General features: G+C 42.4%; 1 protein-coding gene across 7 annotated transcripts in view; it reads right to left on the bottom strand.

Annotated features, from left to right (window-relative positions):
* The window catches only part of ATXN2 (ataxin 2), a 401,010-nt gene that overhangs the window by 85,325 nt on the left and 290,716 nt on the right, over nt 1–24,969 (bottom strand). For 5 of the 7 annotated variants that reach the window (XM_030217312.1, XM_030217315.1, XM_030217310.1 and 2 more), the window contains 2 exons: nt 22,042–22,174; nt 11,558–11,611 (listed from right to left, as the gene is read on the bottom strand). In XM_030217312.1, the coding sequence (XP_030073172.1) occupies nt 11,558–11,611; nt 22,042–22,174 (187 nt within the window). The remainder of the gene's footprint in view (nt 1–11,557; nt 11,612–22,041; nt 22,175–24,969) is intronic. The other 2 variants (XM_030217313.1, XM_030217314.1) reach the window with 1 other exon arrangement.

Raw genomic sequence — 24,969 nt, 5'->3', positions numbered from 1 at the left:
GCAAACACATAAGAAACAAGGCGCAGATATTGTCATGCTACAGGAAATCAAAGATACATACCTGTAGCAGGTATTCTCCGAGGACAGCAAGCTGATTGTTCTCATACTTGGGTCGACAAGGACAAGAAAGAGGATCTAGGGTCTTGCTGTCACACCAGATGGCAAACCTCCTCCATTTAAAAGAATAACACCTTTTTGTGGAATCTTTTCTGGAAGCAAGACTCGGGAGACACCCTCTGAAAAACCTAAAGAGGCCACTTCTAAACTCTCAACATCCAGGCCGTGAGAACCAGAGACTGGAGGTTGAGATGTAGAAGCGACCCCTCGTTCTGGGTGATGAGGGTCGGAAAACACTCCAATCTCCACTGTTCTTCGGAGGACAATTCCAGAAGAGGGAACCAGATCTGATGAGGCCAGAAGGGAGCAACCAGGATCATAGTTTCCCGGTCTTGCTTGAATTTCAGCAAAGTCTTCCCTACTAGCAGTATGGCAGGATATGCATACAGAAGACCTGTCCCCCAATGCAGGAGAAAGGCATCTGACGCTAGTCTGTCGTGGGCCTGAAGTCTGGAACAGAATTGAAGGACTTTGTGATTGAGCTGAGTGGCAAAAAGATCCACCGAGGGGGTGCCCCACGCTCTGAAGATCTTGTGGACACAGCCCATGTTTAGCGACCACTCATGAGGTTGCATGATCCTGCTCAACCTGTCGGTCAGACTGTTGTTTACACCTGCCAGGTACGTGGCTTGGAGAAACATGCCGTGACGGCGCGCCCAAAGCCACATCCGGACGGCTTCCTGACACAGAGGGCGAGATCCGGTGTCCCCCTGCTAGTTGGTGTAATACATAACAAACTGATTGTCTGAATCAGAATGATTTGGTTGAACAGCCGATCTCTGAAAGCCTTGAGAGCATTCCAGATCGCTCGTAATTCCAGGAAGTTGATCTGAAGACCCTTTTCCTGAAAGGACCAAGCTCCCTGAGTGTGAAGTCCATCTACATGAGCACCCCCCCACCCCAGGAAGGATGCATCCGTCGTCAGCACTTTTTGTGGCTGAGGAATTTGGAATGGACGTCCAGCTGAGGAATTTGGAATAGTCCACCACTGAAGGGAACTGCAAAAGTCGGTGGAGAGATGGATGACATCCTCTAGATCCCCTGTAGCCTGACACCACTGGGAAACTAGAGTCCATTGAGCTGATCTCATATGTAGACATGCCATGGGAGTTACATGAACTGTGGAAGCCATGTGTCCTAAGAGTCTCAACATCTGCCGCGCTGTGATCTGTTGAGACGCTCGAGCCATGGACACGAAGGCCAGGAGATTGTCTGCCCTTGCCTGGGGAAGATAAGCTTGAGAAGTGCATGTGTCCAACAGAGCTCCAATGAACTCCAATGTTTGAACTGGAACGAGATGGCACTTGGGATAACTGATCACGAACCCCAGTAGCTCTAGCACTCCAATAGTCATCCGCATGGACTGTAGAGCGCTTGCCTCCGATGTGCTCTTCACCAGCCAATTGTCGAGATAAGGGAACACATGCAGTCCCAGTCTGCGTAGCGATGCTGCGACAACTGCCAGGCACTTTGTGAAAACCCTGGGCGTAGACGCAAGACCAAAGGGCAGTACACAATTCTGAAAGTGCCGCGTTCCCAGTCAAAATCGAAGGTACTTCCTGTGAGTTGGGAGCACCAAGATGCGAGTATAGCCATCCTTTAAGGCCAGAGAGTATAGCCAATCGTTTTTCCTGAATCATGGGGAGATGGGTGCTGAGTGAAACCATCCTGAACTTTTCTCGGGCTAGGAATTTGTTCAGGGCCCTTAGGTCTAGGATGGGACGCATTCCCCTTGTTTTCTTTTGCACAAGGAAGTACCTGCAATAGAATCCCAGCCCTTCTTCCCCTGGTGGAACGGGTTCGATCGCACTGACCTTTAGAAGGGTGGAGAGTGCCTGTACTGCGGCGAAGCTTCCTCCGCCAACGTCGAAGGAGAGTCAACCCGGGTGGCAGCCGACGCAGATGTCGCAAGCGGCACCGAGGTCGGGGACCTCACCACAGGCGAAGGACCAGATGTTGCTTCAACAGATGGTGAAGCACCCCTGGCACCGAGGCACACTGGCACAGCAATCCCTCCAGAAGCTCTGGAAGAAGGGCCCTGATGCGCTCATCAAGAGCCTCCATCCGAAAAGGCTGCAGGGCTGGTGGCAGAATCTATGAGGGCTTGAGAGCCGGTACCAGGCTGCCAGAAGACCGACACATCGGCAACTCCTGTATAGAGGGTGAGCGGTCCTCTCGGCGCCGACGCTTCTCCAGTGCCAAATCCCTCGGTAGCGTGCATAGGAGATCGATGACTGTGCTTCTTAGCCTTTGCTCGATGCCTGTCATTGAGACTCCTCAGTACCGAAGAGGACGTGGAATCCTCACGTCTCCTCGGTGGGGGCCTGAATAGCAATAGGCCTCGAGACAGGTGGAGACCCACTCGATGCCTCGCTGCGCCCACCACGATGTGGTCGTTCGGCAGCCATTACCTGTGCTCTCGAAGACGATGCTTCCCTCGACATCACCGACCTTGGTACCGATGTCGATGGACCGGACCGATCAGCAACAAGTTTTTCTCGGTGAGCCTCACGAGACACTTGGATCTGTTTTTCACCAAAGGGCACAGCTTACAGGCAGCTGGAAGATGATCGGGCCCAAGGCACTGGAAAAACCACGCTTGGGGGTTGGTACCTGAGATGGTCCAGTTGCACCGAGTACCAACGCTTCAAGCCGCTGGGTGTCCTCGATGACATGGACGGAAAAACGGCATCTGCGAAATTAAAGGACGCGATTATGCCAATTAAAAAGGCACAAAAAAGGGAAAGATGGCCGCAGCGAAAAGAAACTTAAAACTAGTGACTAAACTAAGGAACTACTCTAGTTTTGTTTTTAAAATTTTTGTAGAAAGACGAAATAAAATAAGAAGAAAAGTATAAACAATCGTGCAGAGACTCTTCCTGGGCCGAGAGGAACACATCGAAAAACGAAAGCCGTGTCACCTCAGACACGGAGAAAATAAGCACCGAAGACTTTTTCATGCGACACGTGGGAAACCAGTCCGCGCATGCGCGCCAGAAGACTCTGGAAGATTTTTTGAGATTTTGCTGGCAAAAACTTCAGATCCTGGGCCAACGTGGACGTCGACCCAAGTGTAAGAACAAGCAGCCTGCTTGTCCTCGGAGAAACCCACTTATCCTCAGTAGAGTATAGGAAATTTCAGAAGAGGTGAGTGGGTGATATGGTAGATTCTCCAGCGATGCAACGAAAGGTAGGTGTCCTTATACTATTCCATATGGATTCAGATATACAGATTCATAAAACTAGTCAGGGACCGGAGGGTAGATATGTGACCGCTGTTTACAACTGCATATCAGCCTTTATTGTTATGCAACTTTTATGCACCAAATGTGTTTGATAACAGAGTGTATCTAAATTGGTGAACTACAGCTTATAGTAAATATAAAATGAAATTGAGGGATAGGAATATTTTGCGCTTAGAAGCACAAGTCCGTCAGAAGTGGGTTCAATTTTGTGCCAACCTGTCGGCTCAAAATAAGACAGCTTTACTTACTTCTCAAACTCAGCTCAATGAAATAATCCCCTAGAGTGATTAAATCAATGTCTTATTACAAACACCAACTGTATGTACATGGGAACAAGAGTGGAAAACTTCTCACATTTGGTCAATACTAGGATGGGCCCTAAAAAAGTTTTACAATTTATGGGAGATAAGAGGACAAAGAATACATTCTGTTGTAGCAATTAATAAGATCTTTAAAAACTATTACGAGACTCTTTATGGTCCTGCTGAACATATGTCCGGTTATCTGTATCGCAAGATACGCTCATAAATGTTCCTATAACATTGGAAGAAGTTCAACTTACCATTCAACAAAGTGCTATGGGCAAAGCAACGGGACCAAATATGTTCAGGGCCAAATTTTACAAAATTCTCTCCTCAGCGGTGGGATAATGTTTGGTATGCATGTATACTGATCATCGATACAAAACAGATGCCCGGCTTCCTTACAATTAGCCCAGATAATTGTTTTATTAAATCCCTCTTCCTACAGACCTATTTCACTCAAACTAGGAGAGTAAACTGTTAAACAAGATCTTGTCAAACTGCCTTGCACGAGTCCTGCCCTTCCTGGTTGATGAGTCCCAGGTTGGTTTTGTGAGGAGTCACACGGCAACTAAAAATATTAGAGCAATCTTGGCCTCTACAGAGTAGGTTCAACATCAACAAACACCTTCTCTGCTCACTAGCTTTGATGCTGAGAAGGCGTTTGACCGAGTCTCATGAGATTTTTTGTTTACAGTTCTAAAAACGTATGACATACAAATAAAATACAAGGTTTCTTTGCAGATGTAGTGGGAGTTTTATATTCCAATCCACAAGCTATTATCAATGTTAATGGTGTCTGTTCTAATCCTTTATCCATTTCATAGAGGTACTTGACAGGGCTGCTCTCTTTCACCGCTTCTTTTTGTGTTTGCTTGGGATTCACTCAGGGGCTGTTGCACTTATGTCCCCGGAAAAAAATCACCCGCTATTTCCACCCCGATAAAAATTACCGAGGTGGCAATAGTAGGTGATTCGTGAAATCCTAAGTAAATGAACTGAACAAACTTTTACCGTGCAGGCGATTCACAAAAGAAATGCTATGCAAATGAACTGCACAAACTTTTACTGTGCAACTCGGTAGGGAAAGCTGCCAGGGCATGCGAAGTCAATCCCTAAGTGTGGCTGCTCTGCACATGCTCATACTGCACACGGCTTTCATACACGCATACAAGCTGTGTAGCTTGTGTTTTTTTTCCAAAACTGGAGTTAGCTGTGAATAATTCCCCCCCCAGTTCATGGAAGATCTCCCCTCGAACAGCCTTGGAAGGTTTCTCATCCTCCCCACGTAGAGCCTCACCTGGAGAGACGGGCAGCAGCAAATGTGTATTCCCTTCTGGCCGGGGCCCGAAATATGGTGAGGGAATGCTATTAGCACATGAGGCCCGCCCCCCCCCCCCCCAGCATTGTGCTGAGGCAGTAGTCAGGCAACCAAAGCAGCAGCAAGAGGAAGCTGCTTTCCTCCCCTCGCCCAAGCCTGCAAGAGAGGCCGAGAAGCAGCAGTAGTGGGAAGGAGCGGCTTTCCTCCCCCCCACCAGAGCCTGTAGGAGACTGCCATGACTGCCCATGACTGGGGCTCCACTGTCTGATCAGCAGACTGCAGCGGGATGTAGTCAGTCATGTTAGGGCTCCGGCCTGGCTCCAGCCCTCTCTGCCTCCCCATCTGTCTGTCCACCACCACTGCTCTGTAAAACAGCCACTCTTCTTCCAGTTCAGCTCTCAAACCTTTCAAGCCACTACCAACAGCTCCCAACCTCTGCTATGGCTGTTCCAGACCTCCCATAAAATGTCTGTCATTAAAGGTGGGTGGTCCTTTCTGTGCATCGCTCAGGAACGGATGTGCATCCCTCAGAATGCACATTTGAATGCTAAAACAGTTTCTTTGAATACATTAACATGTGATTCCCATTGTCTGCTGCTGCAAATGGTAAAAAAGCCAGCAGCTCCCACTGAATAACCTGCTCGCTAAACTGGCTGGAACTGGTCAAGAAAGCACTTTGTTAGCTTGGTAAGTTTGATGCAGCTCCCCCTCATTCAAGATTTAAAAAAAAAAACACCCAGAGATACCGGGGGCTCTAATTAATACCACATTTAAAATCTCAGCTTTTGCTGAAGACCTTCTGGTCCATATCATTATCCTCGGACATCTTTATCAGCTCTGATGGAAACTTTTGAGGAGTGTGTCGATTACTTGGGTTTTAAACTGAATTTTACCATATAATTAGTACTAGCCTCCCAGGACCATATCGTTAGAACATGGCAGGGTTATTTCAACATGCATTTCGGTATCTTGGCATACAGTTGACTATGGATACTTCCCAGATCACTTGAATGTAGACCATTTATTTCACACGATAACTAAAGCATTGTTCAGCTGGAGACACCTTCCTCTTAGTCTGCATAGTAGGATTCAGTTGTTTAGAATGATGGAGTTTCCATGTTGGCTCTATATATTGCAAATATTGCCCTTGAAACCTCAGAAGAAAGATTTAAGGACAATGCTGAAGTTTCAAACCAAATTTTTATGTGGAGGCTCTAAACCCAAAACACCATTCTGATTGTTGATAGGCTCTTGTTAGATGGGAGGGATGGATCTGCCAGATATTAAAAAATATAATCAGGCTTGTTTGCTCCAACATTTGGCTAACTGGATCTTAGAATTGCGAGATTATACACTCTTACTTTTGAATCAAAATTACTTTCAACCTTGGCATTTGAGCTATTTGCTTCACACACAAGCAAATTTGTTCCCTCCTAGAGCGAAACACAGTATTCTACTTCATCCCCTATGTGCCTTTTAGAAGGAGCTTACAAGATATTGGGGAATATCAGCTGAAGTTTTGGATCCCCTTCCTATTCAAGGTAATGTTTCATTCAGTCAGGATAATGGGGCGTTTCGGCTTTGGGGTATAGTCATATGTTGGGAAATGATGGTAAAATAAAGCTGATAGTTCAGCTGAGGAATGGTGCCTTGACACGTGTGCAAAACATTTTTGCATATTGCCAATTATCTCATTATGTTTCTTCTTTGAATATACGTTACAGTGTGTATATTAATATCAGATAACTAAATACAATCCTTGTCACCCAGAGCTCATAGTAGGGTGCTGAACTCTCTTTGAAAGGCCTTAGGGATCCTGATGTGGCCATTGAATCTCTGTTTTGTTTTTTTTTTATTTTCAGAGGGTCATAAGAATATAGGCCTTCTGATAATGGTTTCAAGCTTTGAACATGTGGTACTCGGGGAGGGGGGGGAAGAGTTTCTTCCAAAATATTTTTTCCTGATGACTGTTGATTGCTTTGGTACTTGTGGTTTGATTTGTATTATATTTGTCATCAATAAAAATGATCTAAATATAAATGGATTTATTGTGTAGCTATATTTTTTATATTCAATATTTAAATTTTTTGTTAAGCTATTCACTTTTATCATTTGTTCTGGACTAAACATGTATCTACTTATCAAACTGTTCTTATTACAGCTTTTTAGGTAATATCCTATACTAGTGAAAAAGGCCCGTTTATGTTAGAAATGAAACGGGCACTAGCAAGGTTATATTGATTAGTTGTTTTTTGTTAACCAAATATTTAATATTAAATTATTGTAATGAGATGGAGTAATAGTGAAGGGTGTATAATGAGGAAGGAGGAGGCCCTGTGTAGGACCACAGGGGCGGTCATTGAGACAGAGTGTTTGTGTGTGTGAGTGTGTGTGTAAGACAGAGAGACAGACTGTGTGAGTCCGTGAGTGTGTGTGAGAGTGATACAGAGGGATTGAAAGAGCGTGTCTGTGTGTGTGTGATAGAGATTGTATGTTTGTGAGAGAGAGAGATACAGAGTGTGTGTGTGTGGAACTGATTTCCATGACCCCCTCCTTCCCTTGCTCTAATTCCATCTGTGGTGAGAGAATGTATGTGCTGGACCACAGGGGTGGTCATAGAGACAGTGTTTGTGTGTGTGTGTGTGTGTGTGTGTGTGTGTGTGTAAGTCAGAGAGACAGACTGTGTGAATCCGAGAGTGAGTGTGTGTGAGAGTGAGACAGAGGGATTGAAAGAGTGTGTCTGTGTGTTTGTGATAGAGAGATAGAGAGTGTGTGTGTGGAATTGAGTTGCATGACCCCCTCCTTCCCTTGCTCTCCTTCCGTCTGATGTGAGAGTGTGTGTGTGCAGGACCACAGGGGTGGTCACTATGACAGAGTGTTTGTGTGAGAATGTGTGTAAGACAGAGAGACAGACTGTGTGAGTCCGATAGTGAGTGTGTGTGAAGAAAAGAGATTGCATTTAATTCCTGAAATACCTCAGTCAGTAAAGAAAAGAATTGACAATACTCCTTTCAACTAATTAAATCTTTGTAAACATATGGTAAAAGGCAAGAAAGTTTTCAAAAATGTTGTCTTGTGAACTGCAGGTTAAGTGCAAAAGCAGTGCTGAAAGTGCTTTACCATGCACACAACTTCCCAAGGAAGCAGAACCGCAGCAAAGAGAAGTGCGAACTGGACAACTAAAAAGCCAACCAAACCCTCAGTTTAAGGCAGCACATGGAATTCTGCACTTCACAAACAACCACCACTCAACACTCTGCCATGACTTTTAACATGAAAAATACACACTGAATGTAAAACAAATCTGTGTTTTTTTCTCCAGTCTCCCCCTCAGAAACACAATGGTACCATCTCAGCGACTGCAGCCCTTAACCCTTTTACTGCCACATCAACGTTAACACTTCACGAGCGAGCTTGCTCGGCTGGTTTGCTTGCTGTTGGAGGAGGGGAGGAGGCGTTGCTTCTTTTAGGATCATGTTAAGTCTTTCCCAATCTGCTACGTACACCCGGTGTCCCGGAGAAGGCAGGCCTATGCGATCGGCGCCGATCTGAACCCACCTCCTCCTAACTTTGCCCGCGCTGCAGCATCGCATGTCGAGGGGAAGCTGTGTCATTTCTAACCCTGCCTGGCAGCGCTCCAAGCTCACATTGATTCAGTAGTAGTAGTAGTGTGCAATCATTAGTATTCTTCCCAGACGAATCCATGAAAACAATTCTTCATCTATCATCCAGTGACAGTCCTCCGCCGTACCTGCTACCCGACCATTTAGAATACAAAGACACCCGGTAGAAGCAACACAATAAGGATAGGAGGGAAAAAATAAGTCACTGCGAGGAACCAGGCGAGAGCTTCACTGCCTGCACCGGTGTTCGGGGGGGGGGGGGGGGGGGGGGGGGGGGGGGGGTTTCAGCGATTCAGTGACTGCTTCTTTTTTCCGCTTTTGTTTTGTTTTCTTGTGTCGTGGTTCTACAGATTCCTGGGGAGCTATGTGCTTGGGGGGAGGGGCTTGTGTGATGCGCCGGGGGGGGCACTAACAGCTGATTCGTAGGCAGGGGGAGGAGTCCTACTCCTCCCCCTGCCTGGGTCATGGTTTTGTGTGGTGCGTCCGTGCTGGATACGGTGGGTATCATTGCTCCACCCTCGACGTCATCACGTTTGACGCGTGGGCAGGGCAGACACTCATGGACGAAAAGCGATCTAAACCGCCTCACTTTTAGAATGTTGGGAAAGTGAGGCTTCATTAGAACGATGAAGGTGCGTTTTATATAGAGAGATAATAAAACGCACCTCCAACATTCTGAAGCCGAGAAAGTGAAGCCTTCAAGCCTTGAAGCATTCCTGCAACGTTCCGGAACTACATGTTGTCAGTTGAGGAGATGGAGCCTTAGAGAGCGCACGAATGCTTCAAGGCTTCACTTTCTCACACACACACACTCTCCGTCTCTCACATACACTCTCTCTCACACACTCTCTCTCTCTGACACAAACACACACTCTGTCTGTCTCTCTCACTCATTCTCTCTCACATACACACTCCATCTCTCACCCACACACACTCTCTCTCTCTCTCTCTCTCTCAAACATACACACTCCGAGGAAAGGGGGGCATGGAACTTGGAGGGAAGGGGGGGCCAAGAACTCGGAGGGAGAGAGGGAGGAAGGGGGGCCTGCACCTCGGACGGAAGGGGGGTCTGGAACTCGGAGGGGAGGAGAGGGAGGGAGGGAAGGAGGGGGATCATGGAACTCGGAGCCCCACACACACACACATACACTTTGTCTCTCACACACTCTCTCTCTAACACAAACACACACACACTCCGTCTTTCTCTCACTCATTCTCTCACTCACACACACTTTCTCTCTCTCTCAAACATACACACTCCGAGGAAAACCTTGCTAGTGCCCGTTTCATTTGTGTCAGAAACAGGCCTGTTTTAGACATTGAGCTCCAGGGTTTGTTTTTTTTTCTTTTGGTAATCTAGCTTTTTCATCATCTGGTTTAGGTTAGACATACAGTTATTTATAAATTATTTTTAAAACTCATTCACTTTTTTTGTCTTAGTATTTACCATTATAGAGCACACTTTGAATACTTGTATAACCACTACATTTTATATGAACATTTTATGCATTAAAGGCCCCTTTTACAAAGTGGCGGTACCCGTATCCCACCTTGCTACATGCCAAACCAGTGCTACTGCAGGAGCCCAGCAGTAGTACATGCCCCCAACACATGCCATTTCCTGCATGTCAGATTTTTAAAATCTTTTTTGTGCCGGGGCTTACCCAGCGGTAATCACTGCCCAGTTACGCGGTTACCACTGGAGTAGCGTGGAAGCCCTCACCGCCTCCTAAATAGGCGGTTGTAAGGACTCCCTGGGAAATGGCCACATTGCGTTTCATTTACTGCATGGTCATTTCCGTCCCTCGCCCATAATTTCCTTTATCTAGGTGGCAGTAAAGGGGGGCCTTGGTATGCAGCAAACCAGCGCACCGCCACAGCATTCGGTAAAAGGGTAATGAACTGAGTCGTTCTAGGTATTAACTTTATTGGCCTATGAAAGTCAAACAAAAAGATAAAAAATGCCTGGAATATCCACCCAGAGGAGATGGTGGAGGTCAGTACTGTACTGGAATTTAAACATGCCGAGAACAGATATAAAGGGCAGTGGAAGGCACAGGGTTTAGGAGTAAAACACATGGGTGAGATCGGATACTGATTTTAATAAAGGAAATCATGTTGTTTTAACCAAAGTAACAAAGCACGAGAGAGGAACGCAACTGGACAAATTAGCTGGCCCTTCTCTGCCGTCATCTACAATGTTACTATGCACATTTAAAGCCAAGAAGCAGCTCATAGTAGCTGCTGTGATCCCTCCTAATCTGTGACAGAAGATGGTTTGAAGAACCACTGCAAGAGGAAGAGGATGATATAGGAAAGGAAATACTATGACATAACAGTCAGTTTGAAGTGACTAATTCCATTTATACCCACCAAAGAAATCACATCCTTGAGCACAGTGCCCAAACATAAATTTCTGAATGTTTGAAATCTCTGAAAGCTGCTACTTATCATACTCGCATCATGTAAACTGTGTATAGTGATGGAAACAGAGAAGATCTGTCTTAAGCCCCTTGCAACAACACAGAATAAAAAGAGTACAATCAACTGAAAAGTAGATTCAGGGAGACTTATAAAAGCAGATATACATTTACTTTATTTCTACAAAGTGCACATTTTTCATTCCAAAAATGTTTAAAAACTATATTTAGTCAACAAAAGAATATAGAGCAAAAAAGGAAATAAAGAAGAAGATGTGCTCATAATTTTGGACAACCTTGACCATGTTATATAGCAAATTCCTGTAAATAAAACTACTGTTATAATGAAAATTCGTTTCAAATGCCTTTTTTTTTTTTTTTTTTTAAATAACATATGGTGATTTAGACCTGGTCATGCCAAGTATTTGTTTTAAAAGATGTTTCAATGGCTGTATATTGTGTGTACAAGTTTGATGAACTTAACTGAAGAGAAATTACTGGTAAAGAAAACAAGAACAAAACAACTCACTGGAAAAGTAGAAAGAAGGGCCTGTCTCCTTGCTGTTTGGTATTTTGGGACACGCTGAATTTGGAAATAGAAAAGTAAATTAGCCTTATTTTTCCATATGCAGTTACCAAATACAATGGTTAAGCAAAGGTTGATACATATTTAATATCTTTCTTTTTAGCATACTTCTATGCAACTTTGAATTGTTTCATTATAGATGCCAAAGAATTGTTGCATCAACTATTATGAAAATGTTCTCTTTTTGAGCATTTTTACAGTATATAGATACAAACATTTAAGTAATTCAAAACAATCTCAGCCAACTTCAGCATGTATCTGGTACATCAGCGCTTAATCTCTTTATGGCCGTGACCCCATGATCATAGCCAAATACTGTGTGACCCCCTCAGAGGTATACAATAGAGATGTACTTATGGAGAGCCCACCAAGGTCACGACCGCAAATGAGGGTTTGGGACCCCATTTAAGGTTCTGACGCACAATTTGGAAAGCTCTGTGTTATAGTAAAAGAGAAAAACTGTCCAATCTACTATAAAGTTTTCTGTTCCAGATCAATTCTGTGTATTCCTAATAGTACACAATTACATACTGAGACTTGGCCCATACTTGTTTTCATAAGACTATCTAAAATGAAGATAGTAATTGTACCAAACAAATATAATTGGTATGATGATCAGAGTTTTAGTTCTATTAGGACTAAAAAAAATGACAACTAAAGAACTTAAATGCAAATAAGCTTCAACAAAGCAGGATTAAATATTTTATGAAGGATTAAGAGGTGCCTATAATACTTAAAACACATACCTCATTAAGAAGAATGCTGTAAGAGAACCACCACCAAGGAAAATAAATTACATTTAAATACAAGTTTGAATTTATATATTTTCTCTTTTACTTAACACCCTCATGATGTTTGAAGAGATAACCAACTTTTAAAGCAGCACTTAACCTAACTGAACAAGAAGTATCTTTTATGATATGCATAGGGTTTATTAAATCTCTACAGTGGTCTTCACAACATGTGTTAGGGCCATCAATTTTTTTTTTTTGTTCAAAAACAAGTTCTGGTAACTATCAAAGTTACTGCTGCATCCTGACCCTTCTTTCACAGGTGAAAATGACAGTATGACAAATTGTGTGAAACATCACTCATGTCCCTACATTTATAAAATTATAAGATGTCTTTACCACAGTTACCCAAAGAAAAACAGAAGACACTAAATTATTTCCCAGGAGCTTCTCAACACTGGCAAGTTCATTTAAACAGACTTCTGCACCCAGGGCTTAATTTCTGGGGGAATGGCTTGTTTACAGAACCATGGCAGCAGGGATGCTCTGTTTTAGGGAAAAGCAGAGAAAAGGGGTGAGTCTGGAAGAGCATGGAGAACAGCTACTTTACTCCCTAATCCAGCTCCTCTTCATCTGTTGCTCCCCCCATGAACTTAAAGCAGACAATGCAAATCAAAGACACAAAAAGGGGGTGAATTGGCCTCTTTATCTGTTTATTTATTTATTTGCATTTGTATCCCACATTTTCCCACCTATTTGCGGGCTCAGTGTGGCTTACAATAGTTTGTTACCATGGGTAGGTAAAATAATGCAGAAAACCATTCCATCACTTTTAGTAGGCTCTGAGGAAGCAAAGCAGAGGTGGCAGTGAAAATCAGTTCTCACTCCCTCAGAGAAACAGAGCAAAGCTTTGGATTGGCACAGATCATCTCACACCCCTTAGCTCTGAGAGGCAATATAGCAGAGCCTAAAGTATGAGAGCTGCTTACTCTTAAAAAGGAAGCAGCCACATGGCTTTGATTTCTGCATGATTTCCATGGACAACTGAGGCAGCTGTGCCAGAAACCAGGAAACATCAAAGAGATAAGGAGAATGCCTGTCAGGCCCATTGGTTTTTCTGCTGTGTCCTAGCCAGATTTCTGGCCTGCTGCTGATAATCGTGCTGGCTTTTCTGGTTCCTCTGTCCCAACTTGATTATTATAGTGTTTTATATGCTGGATTACGGAGTAAATTTCTATATAAACTTCAGCTTCTTCAGAACACAGTGACTAAATTAATCTACAGATGTAAAACATTTGATCGGGCATCCGCTTTGCTGTGTAAATTGCACTGGTTGCCCATTGAAGCCCAGGTGGTGTTTAAGGTGGCTTGTTGGGTATATAATTTTTTTTTTTTTTTTTTGTTACATTTGTACCCCGCGCTTTCCCACTCATGGCAGGCTCAATGCGGCTTACATATTGTATACAGGTACTTATGTTCTATGTTTGTGCAGCGCTGTGTATGCCTTGTAGCGCTATAGAAATGCTAAATAGTAGTAGTAGTAGTAGTAGTAGTATTTGTACCTGGAGCAATGGAGGGTTAAGTGACTTGCCCAGAGTCACAAGGAGCTGCCTGTGCCTGAAGTGGGAATCGAACTCAGTTCCAAAGGACCAGAGTCCACCACCCTAACCACTAGGCCACTCCTCCACTAATTTCAGGAAATTGCCCATTATCTCTTATTGAATTGTTAGCTTTCTCTTCTTCGAGGCTAAGCTCTCGTTTTAGTTATATATTTGGGGTTTCTGTCCATTTCACGTGCTATATGTCCCGTAAGATTTGGAATATGGTACCTTTGCAGATTAGGGGCCCTGTATACTAAGAGGTGCAAACTTGTTAGCGCGTACTAAAAATTAGTGTGCACTAATGATAGACACCTACAGGAATATAATGCGTCTCTCTATTGTTAGCGTGCGCTAAAATGTTTGCGTGCCTACAGCACAGCTTAGTAAACAGGGCTCTTAGTCTTTTTTAAATTATTTTCAATTTCGTAAAGGTTTAAAGACCTTTTTGTTTAGTAAATTTTATTATCTTAATTAGTAAATTTTAACTTTGATTTCTGCTTCTCTCTTAAGGGCAAGTTAGCTGACCTTAAGGATTTACTTTGTGTTACCCACGATTCCTGAGTAGATATAAGTGTGATATAAGTGCCAGAATAGAATACCCTTGGTGATCATTCGAGGGAGGGGGAGAATGAGTGAAAAAATAAGGGAGGGAGAGAATGAGAGGAGGGGAAGAGTAAGAATGAATGAGGGTGCGTGGAGGGGGATTGAAAAACCTATGGGTTAGCTGCAGATCAGGAGGAATAGAATGAGCAAGGGGGTGTAAAGTACTGTGGGGCCTGAGTGAGGGGATTTGAGAAGGAAGAGAAGAGATGCAGTGGAAGAGGAAAAACTGTGAGCGAGAGAAGTCATGCAGTGCTACTCCCTTTGCCTCTCTTCCTGAGAAAGCCATACTTTTAAATTCCACGCCACTCCACCTACTTGAGGGTGAGGAAAGTAGGCAGTGAAGCTAGTCCATCCCTATACCCTATGGCACAGATGCTCCTCTTTAAGGCTAGTGCCTTACTTCCCAATGAGGGAGAGGAGGGCTGCTGGAGAGGACAATATTTCAGGGAGGAGGAATTAGTACTATCATGGGGTGGGGAGCGGGGCACAAGACCACCAGGGATTGGGGGTTGAGACTTGGAAGCCTGGGATGGATGAGGCAGATTACAAGGGCAAAGAAGAGGAGGAGGAGGAGGGAGTAAAGAGAAAGGGCACTATTCTCTCTACCCCTCCTCCTCCCAGTAATCCTCCATCCCTACTCCAGGTTTTCACTTTCTTTTTGTCTACAAATTAAGTTCTATCTGTACCATTTCAAAAGTACAGCCAACCCTGGTGCTCTCCTCCTTGGCTAAGGTCATAGTGCAGTATTAATATGGCACTCGATGTCAGTTTGCATTTTTGCCCAATGAAGCTGTTTAATTTTAGGCATACTGTATTGTTGGTGTGTTCAGGCCCAGTGAGAGAGGAAAGACAGCTGCTGATAAGACAGTGGTTCCTACCAGCAAAGTGCAGTGCTGAGAATGCACCTCAGAGGAGGCAAACCTCCAATCTTCAGGACAGTAAGGCTTCCAGAGAATCACCAATGCATGTTGTCTGGGAACAGTGGTTCCAAGATGGAGGGCAGATAGTCAGTCTGAAAACCTCCTATAATGAAAATCTTGCATGGGTATACAGCATTTTATCATATACTACTAAGCTGGACCATAACCCCTACTGTATCATTTCAGAGCCCAAATTAGGGGCATGACCACAAATGAGGTCGTAAAACCCACATTTGCAGTCGCGGCCTGGGTGGGTGGTTCACAGGATTAGTCTGTGCTGCTTGGGGATCGCCCATTTTCTGTGGTGGGGTGAGTCATAGCCATAGAAAAATGTGTGTGAGCTGTATTAGAGGGTCACCCGTACTTTCCTCTCTTTGGTTTACTCTATTTTTGTGAAGAGGAAGGAGACTCATTTCAAATTGCTTTCCAAGAGGATTATTTCCTAACAGTGTGCACAAATCCTGTTAACATGTTAACTGCCGCAGAACCCACTGTATAAAATCTCTATATATAAAAGGCACCACCAACGTTCTAAATGAAGCCTTCAGCCGGAAGTGTGAAGGGGGAGAGATATCCGGTTTCCCCATGAGTGTCTGCCCCGCCCTTGCTCTCTCTGTAACACAAACAGTGAAGGAAAACACAGCAAAGCACGAAATCAAATCGCTCTCTCTGTAACAGTGAAGGGCTCAGAGGGGGGAGGGGAGAGAGGGCAGAAGCCCTCACTATCTCTGTAACACAAACATAGCACAGCAGGAAACTTAACACTGAAGGACTCGACTCCGAGGGGGGAGGGAACAGACAGCACAGGGGAAGGGAGAGAGGGCAGACGGCAGGGACACACACACTCCCACATGCACACAGAAGAAAACCTTGCTAGCCACCGTTTCATTTGCATCACAAACGGGGCTTTTTTTTACTAGTGATTATCATATTTCTCTAGAAACCACCATTCACCTCTATGCATTTAAATTTCCTAATAAAAACCCTTCAAAAAACTCTGAACCAGATCCAGGCTTTTTTTTTTTTTTTTTAAACAGGTAGTTTCCTCCTGCTTCTTTCACACAAATTTTGAACATAATTTCTCCTTCTCAAAGAACAGTAAAGGCTGAATTTACAGTTTTCTTAGCCCAGATAAACTCGAGTAGGAATCAAAGTCCAGCTTTTTTTAATCAATGCAAGCAAGAGATAAAGATTTAATTTTATTCTGATATTTGTTATTTTTTGTGAAGCCAATTAAATAATGAAGGTTTATGAAAGGTGTCCATTTCTAAGTAGAAACTGTAACAAATTTATCGTGCATGTATTTTGTACCCTACCTAGAGAACTGCAGACATTGCTGGAAAGGGTTTTGTTTTTTTTTTTTTTAAATAAATAAAATGCACAAATGACCAGGAGCTAAGTTTGAATTAAACATTCATGACGGACAATACCGCTCACAACTTTTAAACTTATGCTAATTAAAGGCCTCTTATCAAACCACTCTAGCAGTTCCCACGTAGCAATGCCAACGGAGCCATTGCTGCACGGTGACCTCTAGTGCAGCTTGACAAAAGAGGTCCTATAGCCCAGTGCACCCAGTATATGCTATACAAAAATATACTAAATATTTCAAAACATTAAATCTGGAATATTATTTTTAAAAATGGGTATCAGTATATTATCAACCCTTGTAATGTAGTAATGAAGTAAAGTGAGAATTACACATTCATACTACAAAATGAAAGAATGTGACAATGCATTTCAGAGCGCAAGCAAGGACGGGTATGGCTACAATGAAAGATAAAACTATATCAATACAGAACGCAAAACAAATATAAAGGCAACAAAGTTCATTTTAAAAATTCATTTGAACCAATACATGCTATGTCTAGATGATAATTTTTGAAAAACAAAATGCTGCCTATTTTTATTTTTTAATGTACTTTAAGTACCAGTCATATGGCATGACTACGTAGCTCATGCTAAAGAAAAAATATACAGCTACTATAATTTGTTGCTCTAACAGTATTAACAGAGACTTCCTGCATGTTTTGTCATTGCTACTAATCAACTACAGTGGGCAGCCGATCTATAAATTCTTTTCACAGGTACTTACTTTCCAAAATAAAGCAGCAAGGATTCATAAGATCTATCTTAATTAAGAAAGGTAAATTTTCAAAATTTATATGACATATTCTGTTACACAGTTTAAATTCTGAATCTTGCTGAAACCAACCAGCACACTCAATATATACATTTCCTGTGTAATGGAATCATACTATAAATTCTTTAAAAAACATACAAATTCTTGAAAGAATTATATAGATAATTATGTGGTAAAGATGAAAGAAAAAAAGGGTTTGTGATGAAGCAAAAAAATGCTTCAGGAAAATTTCCTTCAACAGTTTTAAGTTAATTTTACACAATTGCATACATTTGCAGATACTATCACATAAATTTTATTGAGAAAAACTCATGAAAGCAAAGGTGTCCTTGGATCTCTACAATTTCATGATTTAACTAGCTTTTAATTCTGTAATACAGTGCAACCACTATGTATAATGCATATATGAACATCAATGGAACAATGCCACACTTTCACTTAATGCTATCAAATATGTAAAAACCACTCAAGACGAAAATATATGTGAGAAAGTACTAAAATGGCAAAGGTTGTAACAAGATAGTGAAAATGGCTCAACTGGGAACCCAATATAACTTTTTTTTCCAAGGGAAATTGATGCAAAAGGATTGCTGCTGTTGATCCCTTGCATCATTGGAACAGTGAGCTTTAAAACTATTTTATGCACTCTGGTGGAGAGCCAGGATATAAATAGAGACTGACTGATTGAACCACAATCAACCCAATGGCTTGGGACCCTAGTCATCAAGCAACAACTACTCACAGTGTCTGAACTTATGTAGGTGGCCTCTGCTGGAGGACATGTTACAGAGAATAGACTAATAAAGTGAACTGAGAGGGGGTTACAAGTGAAGACCTGGAAAGTTATTGCTCCAAATGAGCTAGAAACCATGAGCAGAAATTGCCCAACTTTTTAAAAAACCTTAACTATACAAAACATATTTTAATTTCAAGAAAAATGAAATTTTTCAGTATGGCACAAATAAAACCTTTTTATCATATTAAACGTGTTCTGCTATTCTTTGAACTGTTTAAAAATAATTATAAATTTCTACAGACTCTGAAACCTTATACACAGAACTAGATAGGGAGGACAGATGACTACTGCTACTGTGGCTCTCTCTGCTGGCCAAAACACAGTGCCCAGGGTTTGCCAAGCTGCCATTTGGTAAGTTGACATGCAGTGGACCGAAAAGAAGGGGAAGAAGAGAGCAAGGAAAGTGACAAAAATATATCTTGAAAGGGATTGCCAACAGCACATTAAAAATCATATTTGCTATAGCTCAGTGCATTTGCATGAAATAAAGTAACTTGAATTAGTGTAAACAAATTACTTAGTAGCAATTAATGTCAATGATGACAAACCTTAAAGACATTGAGCTATAGGGCCTACAGAGCTATATGACCTACATGGCAATAGCTTTTTCCCCATTCCTTTTAGTATATGTCTGTTTTAGTTCACATGTGCATGCTCTGCTCTCTGCTGATTAAAGAAACAACAGTAGTGCATGCATTCTAGATACATTTAAAGTAGAACATATATGCCTAGTGTATTTGATACCCAGAAATAAATCTTGCTTTATAGAAGGAAACTTGTTACCATACAAGTTAATACATGCTAAGTTTCATGATCAAATTTTACTTTGTTTATACTAGCGGTGGGCAAACTATAGCCCATGGGAGATTTTGATCCTGCAGTGATAATGTCACTGCCACCACACCACAGGATGCAAATGTCACCAACACACACCTTTCAGAGCCTCACTCCCATTTTCTGAACTCCGGAGGGGAGGGGGGGAGCTGAACAACTACCCCTCACCCCAGATCAATCTCATGGGATTCCCCCAGTCCTCATGTTTGAAATATCACCCCCCCCCCCACCCCCCCAAAAAAAAAAAAAAATTTTCACTTCTAGTTCATAAACACAGATGCCTAGATGGGGTATAACAAATCCACTATAAACTTGGAAATTTAGAAACTTAGGACACGATTCTTTCTAGGGCTCACATTATAAGAATATGATATCCTACTGTCCGATGTCGGTGGCTGAAAAAATTGACCTCTACACTCTATTTCATAGTAATTGTGAGCCTGACATTCAAAGGATTCAAGCTTCTAACTTTGACAGTTATGCTCCTAAACTGACTTCTTAAAATCAAAATTCCACTAAGGGCTCAAAACACTGCCGCAAGACTTGTATGTAATGTCTCATGATTTAACAAGGCATCACCACTCCTTTACTCATTACACTGGCTTCTGATCAAAGTCAGGGTTTTTTTCAAATTATGTGTTTGTATTTCAAATTATCGATGGTATGGCCCCTGACTATATGCTCCCTTTGACTGACCTCCCTACGTGTAATTCCATCCCTGGATCCAGAGAATTCCTAATTCTCCATCATCCTAATTGTAAAAAGATTATTTACAAAACAAGTCCTGGTTTCTCCTATCAATGTATTAATTGGCGGAATCGTCTTCCACGGGCTGTTAGATCTGTACATGAGTACAATTGCTTTCGGAAATTATTAAAAACTTTTCTTTTCAAAACATTCCTGCAAAAAGATAATGGAAGATAGGAATATCCACTTTTATGCAAAATGTTGTTTCAAGCTTTATCCTGTATAACTGCTTATAATTTGATATTTGTTGGACAATACAACCTTGTAAAATAATTCATAAACTAATTTGTGTAGTTTCATATGGCCAAAGATAGAAGATTTAATCAACATTTTTCCTTTATCAGAAGATTTATAGCTATAATATGTACGTACTAAATTGTCTGGACTGTAAAGCCACATTGAACCTAAACTCTATTTGGGATAATGCAGGATACTAATGTCATTATAAATAAATATTCAAAGGGGATTAACTGGGCAGGACAGCTCTGAATAATCACCGCCAACTGGCCATCCTCTAACTGGCTAAGCTAGGGCAAGTCCAGGGGCAGAGCCACAACTTAGTCCATTAGTGGTGATATTCAGTCCACTAACCAGTTAAGCACACTTTATGCACCATGTTAAATGGGACCCCAGTCTGAATATCAGCTAGTGTTTGGTTAACTTCCAGGACAGCACATATATCTGGATATTACAAGCTGATTACTACCCACTAAACTCCTAAATTTTAGGAGCATAAAAAGTATGTGGCAACAGGGGAAGATTTAAAGTGAGGAAAAAGAGTTAGGATCTAGCATAACTTTTAAGCTCCTAAATTAAGATGTATTTTCAGCTGAAAACTTAGGTGACCTTTTACTAAAGATTAGTGCACATCATCTGCAGCACGGCCCATAGGAATAAAATGGGTCCCACAGAAGATAACACGAGCTAATCATTAGTAAAACACCCCCTTAGATTCCTAAATTTGACTTGAAAGTAGGGCACAAATTTAGGAGCTCAGCTTTTTTTATATTGTCCATGTGTTTCTAATAGAAAGCCATTAAGTTTACATAATGCTTCTAAGTACATTAACAAAACTGCTTGATTAAAAAGTTAAAATACTGATTTTCATAATCATTATTATATAATATTTTAGTTTATTATGTAATTGAATAATCCACTTATGCTTCTGTAATGAAGTATCGAAGAGGAGTACAATTAAAACAGTATATATCATAAAATAAAAATTACCCCAAATTCTTATAAAAAGCAAACACTAACAAAAATGAATAAAAAATATTTGCACCTTTTATATTCAACCAGGCTGTCAATCATGTTTATAGCAGTAACTGCCACTTGAATTCCCCCCAGCAATTTCACTTGCAACCAAGAAATTACTGCACCTTAAAGTCAGAGTCAGAAATCAACAAAATATTTATGCATCTTAGTATGTGCATATCAATGATCTGTTTATAATTATTATAAAATATAACACATCTGAAGGAGTCCAACCTCCAAAGCTCATGTACCACATTAGTTGTTGGTACTGCAGTCTACAAAGAAATTTCACACTGCACTGGTAAAGTAAAAAATAAATTATTAGGCTTCTCCTTCTTCATGTATGCGCTATAATTTAATGTGAAAGCCCTTTGTTTTGAATTGTGTATATGTCTTCATTAACCGGACATTAACGGGTAGTCCTACCTTTCACTGGCTCACATGAGATGTTGTGAACAAAGAGCTTCCAATATTACATTTCTGAAAGGAACCCACGTGGTCCTGAAAGCACATGGCCTACAAAAACTCATGAGAGTCCAGTCGAAACATACTACTTAAAAAGACTAGTTTTCTCCAGGACCACTTCAGCTACTAGAATTCTGCTCAGTGATTTATAGACCTTTGTTATTTATTCATTTGCATTAATTTATTGCTGCTATGGTATAATCCTATAAAGATATTCAATTCAAATACACTTGAAAGAACAGTGTACATACACAGAAGGTACACACAGTACACAGATCTGAATCCACATGCCCACTTTTATTTAAATTCTGCATGATGTAAAAAGTTTCCTACCATACATAGCATGCGTCTGTTCATGAGCACCATACTGTGTTGCTGAGGATGGTACTAAACCAGGCTGTGTATGTGCTGGCGGTGCCATCATTCTAGCATTACCCTGTATTACAGGGCTATATACATGAGGATGCTGTGAAAAGAAAAAGGGAGAAAATCTATTTTTGAGCTAACAAAAGACACACAAAAGCATTCTTACACACATCAGTGGGGAGAAATACATTCAGCAGATACCAGAATTACACAGTGATGTTTTAGAATGTTGCTTTAAACTACCAGTATATTTTTTCTTTGGACAGAAGGTTATGTTTAATTAACAGAACACAGAGCACTAGTACTTTTTACCAGAAATTTGTGCATTAGAGTAAATGAAAAACAGTTTAAAGGAGAAATTAGATCTTACCTGCAAGTTCTCTTTCCTTGAGTTCTTCCAGACCAGTAAAGACGCATTGGTTTAAGCTCTCCTGCCAGCAGATGGAGATTGAGAGCCAATGACTTGATGATATGACCCTATAAATATCCTGTGCAGTCTTTAACTAGTTAATCTATATAAATAAATCCCACCTCGAACGTTCTGAAGCTCACTGCAAGGCACTGAAGCACTGCACTCTTGTAGTCTTGGTAGGCTAGGGTATCAGGACCAGTTACCCTCAGTCATAGACCCACCCTCAGCCACGCCCCATCTGTACATAAAATGCTACCTCAACGTTCTGAGGACAAAAGCTCCTGAAGCCAACTGCACACTCCCTCAAGGGTTCGTTAGTTCATGGTGGTGAAGCCATGAAACTCACCATGTCTGTGTTCCCCGCCCTCGCATCAAACGTGATGACCTCGACGGCACGACACAGACAGCCAGCAACACACCCGCCCCCACCCACACACGTCACTCCCTCCATTGCTCCCACTTTGACGCCCGTCACGCCCCTAACAACCATTTACTCACTCCCCCCTCCCTCTTATTCCAACACACCCCCTCCGCGACCGTCTGCACACCACCCTTCCCTCCAAACCCCCCCCCCCCCCCGAACCTTTCGCCTACCTCTCCTAACACCGAACTTCTCTTCTCGCCTGCGGGGCGTGCCTTCATGAAGGAGTATCTGTCGTCTCTGTGCGTGCGTCTGATATCAGACGCATGCACAGACACGTCAACAGATGCTCCTTAAACAAGGAACGCCTGCAGCCCTGAATAGAAGTTCACCTCCGTCACCACACGCAAGCTGAGGCTTCAGGCCAGCTTCTCCGGAGGTAAAGGTGCTCTTCAGAGTCGCGCCGGGGGGAGGAGGGCAGCCAGTAACGCGAACGGAGGGGGTTCTAATCGGAGGGAGGGGGGAGTCTACAACTCCGTGGGAGGGCCGTCTGCAACTCGGGAGGGAGGGAGACACGAAGGAACGGAGGGGACCCTTGCTAGCGCCCGTTTCATTGCGTTTGGAAACGGGCCTTCGTTACTAGTATTTTGATAAAAGCAAGAGGTGATAAAATTAACCCCAAAGAACCAGGGAATAAAAAACAACCAACAACTTTACGTCCTACAGTCGATTCTACACATCTTAGCAGTTTATCACAAACACGCACACAGTGCCAGCCTAATCTCTCAAGATCCACCTTCTTACTCCTAGACTGCATGCTACAGGCAGGTTTTGGACTAGTGTGGAAGGGACTCAAGGAAAGAATATTAGCAAGATTGAATTTCTCCTTCCTCTTCTTTCCTCCAGACAAGTCCAGACATATGAGAATTTCCAAAGCCACAAGGGAAGGATCCAGATAAGCCAGCGACCGAAACATTAGCTCCAAAGGCTGCATCCTGACAGGCCTATACATCCAATTTGTAATGATAAATAAATGAATATGATGACCATGTGGCCACCCTACAAAATGTTTTTTACAGCTGACAAGGCCATGATGAGCCCAAGAATAAGCCTGATTTCTGGTACAGTGTGTTCTCATTAACATGGACACCTGGGTCAAGAGCCATAGTTTGCCCAACACTAGTATAAACGAAATACAATTTGATCATAAAGCTTAGCGTGTATTAACCTTTATTAATAATATATGCTGACTATGGCTTCTTTAATCCAGCAGGCTTCTGTCACCTTAGATGTTGCCTCTCCCTTTTTAGTGACCCCTACCAATACATGCAGATGATCTGAACTACAAAAGTCTTCTGTCCTTTTCAGATAATCTCTCAATACAGCCATCCCACGTCCTGACCACCTTCCTCTTCCCTAAACACCAGAAGTGAAACGGACTGCGTAATGTGAATGAGGACACCATCTTAAGAGGAAGGACAGGAATGGTCTAAGCATCACATTCTCCTGGGATAATAAACAGAAAGGGCTCCCTGCAAAAAACACCTGAAATCCTCCAAGCAGAGCAGATGGCTACTACAAGCACTGTCTTCAATACTAAATATCCTCTAATAAAATATCTTGAGGACCAAAGTCAATTCTATGGAGAAACCAATGGCCACTAGATGACGCAGGTGCTTGATCGTTCTCCAAAAATGCACTACATCAGGGTGAGTTGCCAGAGACTGACTCTAAACTCAGGTCCCTAAATCAAGATATAACTGCTATTTGAATCCTCAGGAAAGCCCAGGCCAATCTCGTCTCCAAACCAAGTACAAAGACTACACTGACTGCAAGGGCTCAACCTAATACTACACCGTGCCTCAAAACTCTTCCAAACCCTGAAATATACTAAGGAGACTGATGACTTCCTAGAACACAATGCAGTGTCTATAATGTCTCTGGAATAACCTTTCTTTCTGAATATTGCCCTTTCAAGAGCCATGCCATAAAACAGAATGGAGAAGTGTCCTGCATCAGGACTGGGTCCTGAATCAGCAGACTTGCCATCCTCAGAAGCCCTAGTAGATATCCTATTTTTAGCCTCATGAGAGCCCCCTACCAAAGATATCCCACTTTTAGC

This window comes from Microcaecilia unicolor, chromosome 11 (assembly GCF_901765095.1).
Source record: "Microcaecilia unicolor chromosome 11, aMicUni1.1, whole genome shotgun sequence".
NCBI classification, from domain to species: Eukaryota; Metazoa; Chordata; class Amphibia; order Gymnophiona; family Siphonopidae; genus Microcaecilia; species Microcaecilia unicolor.
This window is presented reverse-complemented; position numbering and strand designations above follow the sequence as displayed.